This window comes from Nanorana parkeri, unplaced genomic scaffold (genome assembly GCF_000935625.1).
Source record: "Nanorana parkeri isolate BGI_ZX_2015 unplaced genomic scaffold, ASM93562v1 scaffold2143, whole genome shotgun sequence".
In the NCBI taxonomy this organism is placed as follows: domain Eukaryota; kingdom Metazoa; phylum Chordata; class Amphibia; order Anura; family Dicroglossidae; genus Nanorana; species Nanorana parkeri.
In genome coordinates this window covers 69,602-77,846 of record NW_017308411.1, presented here as the reverse complement: position 1 = coordinate 77,846, position 8,245 = coordinate 69,602, and the positions used below count along the sequence as shown (strand labels likewise).

Here is an 8,245-nt window from a genome sequence, read left to right as displayed (position 1 = left end):
GTAGTCACTGAGCTTCTGAGAACGACCCATTCTTTCACAGAAGTTTGTAGAAGCGTCTGCATGCCGAGGTGCGTGATTTTATACACCTGTGACCATGGAGGTGATTGGAACACTGGAATCCAATGATTTGGAGGGGGACGGGCCCAATACTTTTGGCAATATAGTGTATGTGTGGGTGCACAGTAAGAAAGTATATTACTGACGTGGAAGAATCACACAGCAAAAATGTCAAAAGTGCTTCAGTCATTTATGAAGATGAACTGAAAACAAGCTCAGTCATGAAGGGGTTAATCAGGAGTCCGTGTTGTCAGCAGTTTCCTAATTGTGTCCTTTACCTCCTTGTTGTTGAGGCCGTAGATAAGGGGGTTCAGCATGGGGGACACAATCACGTAAAATATGGAGCTGTACTTCTCCTGGTCGGTGGAGTACTGGGATGACGGGCCGAAGTACATGAGCATCACGGTCCCAAAGTACAGTCCCACCACGGCTAGGTGGGAGGAGCAAGTGGAGAAGGCCTTAGACCTCCCGGCAGACCGGATCTTCAGCACAGTCCACAAAATGCAGACGTACGATATTATAATGAGGAGGAAGGGGAGGAGGAGTGTCACGAAGCTGATGGAGAAGATGACCAGCTCATTGGCCGAAATATCACCGCAGGCCAACTTCACGACGGCGAGAACCTCGCACATGAAGTGGTTGATCCGGTTGTGGCAAATGGTGATCCTCATGAAGATGGAGGGGAAAATGCACATCAAGAAGCTGGAGATGAATATCACGGCGGTCAGCTTGTAGCAGATACTCCAACGCATGAGGACGTGGTACCTGAGAGGCCGGCAGATGGCCACGTAGCGGTCGTAGGACATAATGGCCAGGAGGAGACACTCACACCCCTCCAGGAGAAGGATGACGTAGATCTGGAGGACGCACGCCAGCGCCGAGATGGCCCTCTGCGAAGAGAAGAGGTCTGACAAGAGGCGGGGCACGGCCGTGGACGAGTAGCTCAAGTCGAAGACGGAGAGCAGGCACAGGAAGTAGAACATGGGGGTGTGCAGGTGATGGTTGTGCAGGATGATGCCGATGATCAGGCCGTTTCCAAAAACAGTCACCGAGTAGATGACGGAGAATAAAATAAACAGCAGAATGTTGATGGTCCGGTCTCCGGTGAACCCCAACAAAATGATTTCCGTGAAGACCGTCTGGTTCTTGTTGTCCATTGTGAGGGAATCCTCGGGGGGGAATCGATATCAAGTGAGGAACCTGAGGAGCATTTACACCCAAGTGAGGAACCTGAGGAACATCTATACCCGAACGCTAAAGCCTCATAGAAGCTTTCATGTTAATGTACTTTGAAAAGTTATTTTAAAATCTGCAGCTTCCGTTAAATATTCCCTGGTGATCCTGCCATGAAGGTCCTTGTTCAGGCACTTCCTGTTAGGGTGAGAAAACTCTGTCCCTGTCTCTCAATTGTGGTCCTGTTTTGTGACCCTGTGGGGAACTTAAAGAGCATCCTCACCAAATCCCTAAACTTGAGGAGCATCTTGAGGAGCATCTACACCAACCACTAAATCCTCATAGAAGCTTTCACTTTAATGTACTTTGAAAAGTTATTTTTAATCCCTGGTGATCCTGCCATGAAGGTCCCTGCTCAGGCACTTCCTGTTAGGGTGACAACTCTCTGTCCCTGGCTCTCAATTGTGGTCCTGTGTTGTCACCCTGTAGGGAACTTAAAAAGCATCCTCACCAAATCCCTAAAACCTCATAGAAGCTTTCACCTGTTAATGTACTTTGAAAAGTTATTTTTAAATCTGCAGCTTCCGTTAAATAATCCTTGGTGATCCTGCCCTCACTTCCTGTTAGGGTGACAACTCTCTGCCCCTGTCTCTCAATGTGTCACCATTCATTTCTCTTTAAACATAAACAAAAGAATTCAAAAATTGAATTTGTAAATGCCGTCTTATTAAAAAAAAAAATGACAGATACTTTTTGGGGGGCTCTTCCAGTCTCCAGTGTGCAATCCGGAGGTTTTATACCAGAAGTCTGACATTCACTTTTTTTTTGACCATCAAAATATTTTTCTCCATCAACTTTGACCCTGAAAACGTGCTGACCAGCGCATAGACTTCGACCTTTACTCTCTTCCGGTGCATGAAACAGGACACTGGTCTCCCTGCAGACAGGTCTGGTCATTCTCTCCTTACAGCATACAATGTAGACACTACTAGGCTCCGCCCCATTCATAGGTCTGCTGTTGTGTCACTGACGATGGGGTTTTATTATCAATAAGGCAACCCCAAAAAATTTGTGTTTTCAATAAAATTATAAACAAGCTAAATGGACATTTTGATACAATTTTGTGATTCTAATGAGTGACCGGCACAAGGAGGACAGATATAAAGCTTCTGATGACTTATTCTGGATAAATCAACATTTTGGAAGAACAGATCATGTGCATTCATATGAAGAGGAGTATCAATGTGTGCGGTTTTTTAAGACTTGCGGAGTCAATTTTGGTCCCTGAAGGAAATTTTATGAAGAAATTGTAAACATAGACGGACACGCTGAGGGAGCCGATGAGTATAATTATTGACATTCTAGTATTTAGAATTCAAAGAACCTCGAGAACCTTCACACTGTGGAGCTCCTACAGATCTGGTCCACAGTCAGCTTCATCCATGATGGATTATTGGATGGTTGGGGCAATCACAGAGGTCAAGCAATGGCAACGTTGACTGAAACAATGTCCAGAAGGTCTTCATATCATGAAACTTGACATTGACAACCCCCCTTGGAGATAAAGACGAACCTTCACCCTAAACAAGAGGATGGGGAGAAGACGGTGAGGGAGCCGATGAGTATAATTATTGACATTCTGGTATTTAGAATTCAAAGAACCTCGAGAACCTAAACAAGAGGATGGTGAGAAGACGGAATCATTATTTTCACAATTTAGACATATTTACCTTGACCTGTACCCAAGACAAATCCATGCACGCTCTTGTGTGGATATCATTCTTCTGCTTTCATCCTCATTTATAAAGCCACAGAGTGGGGTTGAGTGCTCAACACTAATGGGTCCAGTGGTCAGGTTTCACAATAGTCATTAAAGTATTTTCATGAAGCTTCTAGGTTCAGTTTCCACCATGCACGCCATCTGCAGGGTGTTCTGGTGCTCTTACTGCTTTTGTTTTCTCCAAGTCCTCTAGTTTCCTCAGTGCAACCCAGAAACTGGAACGTTAGCTGGCCTTTTCCCAGAGCAGGTCCTAGTGGGTGCAACTACACTATGTGGCTAAAGGCTTGTGAACAACTGACCATCACACCTACTATATGGCCTAACATTTGTGGACTCCTCCAAATGATTGAGCTTGGGTGTCTCCAGTGAAGGGTTCCATTAATAATATATTTCACAAAGACATGTTAGACAATTGTGCTCTTCAAACCTTGTGGTACCAGTTTGGTGAAGGCCCTTTTCCGTTCCACCATGACTGTCCCCGAGTACAAAGCCAGCTCCATAAAGACATGGTTTGACCAGTTTGGTGTGGAGGAACTTGAGTGGCCTGCACGGAGCCCAGACCTCAACACTACTGAACACCAGCCAGGCCTTCTCATCCATGAGCTGTACCCAACCCCACAAATGCTCTTTTGGCTGATTGGGCACAAATACCAACAGATACACTTTGGTGAAGACTAGGGATGCTCCAATACCGATACAAGCATTGGTATCGGCGGCGATACCGAGTATTTTCATGAGTACTCGTAATATAAAAAAAAGACATTGAATAATGAAATGAACTGAATATTTAGATCATGCCATTGCTAACTAAGGCTTGTATCCCCCTAGTGGGGAAAATCCAGACCAGAACACTGTATAGTCTGGCACAGCTATACCCAATTCTGCATACCTGGCTTTATAATATAAAGTTCTTATAATATAAAGCCAGGTATGCAGAATTGGGTATAGCTGTGCCAGACTATACAGTGTTCTGGTCTGGATTTTCCCCACTAGGGGGATACAAGCCTTAGTTAGCAATGGCATGATCTAAATATTCATTTCATGTTCAGAAACTGACCTGAAATCATGATTTTGTATTGCTTTAGAAAAAAATGTGACCTGTCCCTTTAAGAAAAAGTATTGGTAATTGGTATCAGTGAGTACTCAGTCTTAAAAAAGTGGTATCGGAGCATCCCTAGTGAAGACCCTTTTCTGTTCCATCATAACTGTCCCCTGTGTACAAAGCCAGCTCCATAAAGACATGGTTTGACCTCTTTGATGTGGAGGAACTCGAGTGTCCTGCACAGAGCCCTGACCTCAACCCCACTGAACACCTTTGGGGTGATGTGGAATACCAACTATGAGCCAGATCTTCTCATCCAACAACAGTACTTGACCTCACAAGTCTGCTTTTGGCTGATTGGGCACAGACATACTCCAAAGTATTTTTTTGGTGGTTCGGATGGATGGGGTAAACAAAATTTCATACCAACTTCAGATGTCCGCACACTTTTTGTCCATATGGTGTACTATATATTACACGTACTGGATGGACCTGTGTCTTTATTCAACCTTACCAACTATGTCACTATGTCACAATGTATATGCAGCTTCATATACAGAACATTCATCTCTGCTCTTAAAGTACAGTAGATCAACTTGTTAGAATACACATTACTGTGTTTATCGCAACAACTCCTGCAGTATACATTTTCGGTCACTAGATGGCAGTGTTCTGTTATATCCATGTTATACATTTTTTATTGAAAAAGGTAGATTATTATTATTATTATTTATACAGCACTGACAATTTACGCAGCACTTGCATCAGTCCCTTCGCTCAAGGAGCTTACAATCTAAGGTCCCTATCTCACATGCAGACACAGATAGCCTATTTAGAGAGGAGCCAATTAGCCTACCAACATGTCTTTGGAGTGTGGAAGCAAACCGGAGTACCTGGAGGAAACACACGCAAGCAGAACATGCATGCAAACTCCTTGAAGATAGTGACCTGGCTGGGATTTGAACCAGGACCCTCAGTGCTGCAAGGCTAACCACTACGCCACTGTGCTGCCCACAATAATAAAGCTGCGGCTTCCTTCCTGTTTCCAAGCCATGCGCAGCAGCATGCATATCACACTGTGTGCTTGTGTTTCTCTGTGAGGCTCTGCAAGGAGTTCCAACACAACTAATAACTAAATATCCCAAATAAGCTTTATCATGTTTAGGAATTTTTAAAGCATAAAACTAAAATGTAGTTTTATAAAGTACTATGTGTATAAAACAATTGCACGTCCTCAACTTTGTAATCCTTTTTTTGCATCTCAATGCTCAAAGTGGCCTCTTTCAGCCACTTCCTGTCTATATAATTCAAAATAATAACAATGACTTACAAAGCCATCCACAACTCTGCCCCGGCTATATCTCCAACCTTGCCAATCCCTGCACTGGCTTCCAATAGCCCAAAGGATAAAATTCAAAATGTTAACAACCACTTGCAAAGCCATCCACAACTCTGCCCCGGCTATATCTCCAACCTTGTCTCAAATTATCACCCTAACTGTCCCCTCCGCTCTTCACAAGACCTTCTGCTTTCCAGCTCCCTTGTCAACTCCTCCCATGCTCACCTCCAGGACTTCACTAGAGTCTCTCCCATCCTCTGGAGCTCTTTGCCCCCAACCTGTCCGTCTGTTTCCCACTCTGACTGCCTTTAGGCGATCCCTTAAGACTCATCTATTCAGGGAAGCCGATCCCACCTCAACCTAACCAGTCAACCATCACATTATTAAACAATTCATCACCACACAGCTACCTCCTCATGTATCACTGGCCCCTCCCCTTTTAGATTGTAAGCCATCAGGGGCAGGGCCCTCCTTACCATCTTGTCTGGAATTGTATTGTGATTGTAATGTCTTCCTTATATTGTAAAGAGCTGCACAAACTGTTGGCGCTATATAAATCCTGTATAATAATAATAATACTACTGTGTTTATCGCAACAAGTCCTGCAGTATACATTTCCGGTCACTAGATGGCAGTGTTCTGTAATATATCCATGTTATAACTGTTTTATTGAAAAAGTTAGACAATAAAGCTGCGGCTTCCTTCCTTTTTTAGCCAAGCCATGTGCAGCATGCATATCAAACTGTGTGCTTGTGTTTCTCTCTGAGTCTGTGCAAGGAGTTCCAACACAACTAATAACTAAATATCCCAAATAAGCTTTATCATGTTTAAGGATTTGTAAAGCATAACCGGGTAAAGTGTAGTTTTATAAAATGCTATGTGTATAAAACAATTGCACGTCCTCAACTTTTTTATCCTTTTTTTGCATCTCAATGCTCAAAGTGGCCTCTTTCAGCCACTTCCTGTCTATATGCCCCTGCTCCAGTTATAGCTGCATTGCATCACTGTGGATCAGCTTCCTGACTGTGACAACGGTGTACCATACCTGCGCAATGAGTGTCAACACGGCCTTATAGTCTCTACTAAAAGTGTATGTAACAGGGTGACAATGTAGGAAATCAATTGGGAAACGGGGACATAGAGTAGTCACCCTACAGCTGGGAATTCCTAAACGATGGCAGAATTTTCAGGCATTGTATTAATAAAATCTGCAACTTGAAAATAACTTTTGAGATGACATTAGCATGGTAAAGGTTATATGAGGTTTTAGTATTTGGTTTTACATTTAATGTCCTTTAAAACTTATTTTAAATCTGCAGCTTTCATTAAAACAATACCTGGTGACCCTGCCGTGACGGTCCTTGTGTCCTGTATTGGGGTGACAAGTGTCACACACCCCCGGGTGTCCTCAGTGCACAGGCATGGTCCATTGTGGTCACTATCAGGCAGATGGCGCAGAGCAGTGGTGTGCGGCACATGCTGAATCATAGTTACATAGTATTTGAGGTTGAATAAAGACATTAGTCCATCAAGTCTACATCTGCATGTAGACAGGAAGTGACTGAGAATGGCTGGAAGGGGGTCGGCAGCTCTGAGATGGATGATTAAAAGTTTAAATGGTGTTTTATGGGGGAAAAAAACGACATGACATACTGTATAGTAAGCTGACTGAGAATTTCCAGCTAGAAACAAAACCAGTCTATTAAATTGCAGAATGTTATAGAGAACAATCACAAACCTAACTACAAATCACAGACGTGTAGACTAACGAGTCTCCTACTCCCTCCCGACAATGCCACAGCACAGCTGATTATAAATCCTTCCATACAGACTCTTTGATCGTTAACCAGCTCTAGAGATTAATTACAGGTTTAAAAATACAACGAGACCATTTCAACAAGAGATTTTACATTCAATTTTTAATGTTATTTTTGTCCACAGTAAATTAAAGCGAATGCCCTGAAGGCCCAGGTGCATTGCTAGTACACGTATACAGGGAACAAGTTTCTGCCTCTGTAAGGGGATTAAACTTCTATTGACATTTTTGACGAATGCCCTATTTACTATAATGGCTCTCATGGCCCAGTGGATCGGGCAGCACCAAGTATCAACATATACAAACTTTGATACTTTGGGGGTGATTTACTAACCTAAACACACGCACGCACCAGGTGCGTGTGATTTTCACACAGCAAAACGTATTTATCAACCAAAAAGTCTCTAAAAGCATATTTCCACTAATGCCATATATGGAAAAATCATGCACATGATGCATATATAATGCTGCTCCACAGTTTAGACAAAAATGGTTAGCTCATGCATTTACATTCCTGCATTCATCAACGCAAGCAACACAATGTAGAGCTAATTTACACAACATCACCTTGCAATTCATGCACAACACACCTGCTGGGTGTGTACACACTACAAAGGTGTCTAGATTCCACCCATAGATCATGCTGGGAGGGAACACACTACAGAGGTGTATACTTGTTCGTGGTGTGTTTATAAGGTTAGTAAATCAACCCCTTTGTGTCATTCTCTTAATCAGCTTTGGACATTTGTGATTCAAAGAGAACTATGGGGTAAGTGTTTTTCCCCATAGTTCTCTGAAGGGTCACGGGAGGACATATACTACTGTCCTCCCGAGCCACAGCTCGCGGTATACTGAGACCGCGACATTACTGTTGAGTTCCACCCAGCTGCGTGAGTGACAGCTGGCTCCGCCTATCTAGAGCCCGCCCCCGTCCGCTCATTACAGTCAGCGCTGGAGGATCGGAGCGGGGAAGGGGGGAATCCCTGCAGGGAGCCATGACTGGCGGTCACCGCTCTCTGCAGGGACATGATCGAGAAG

General features: G+C 43.6%; 1 protein-coding gene across 1 annotated transcript; it reads right to left on the bottom strand.

Annotated features, from left to right (window-relative positions):
- Positions 1–287: 287 nt before the first annotated feature.
- Positions 288–1,214, bottom strand: LOC108800813 (olfactory receptor 2A12-like). Its single transcript, XM_018572824.1, has one exon. The coding sequence runs from the start codon at positions 1,212–1,214 to the stop codon at positions 288–290; it is 927 nt and encodes a 308-aa protein (XP_018428326.1).
- Between the last annotated feature and the right edge of the window lie 7,031 nt (positions 1,215–8,245).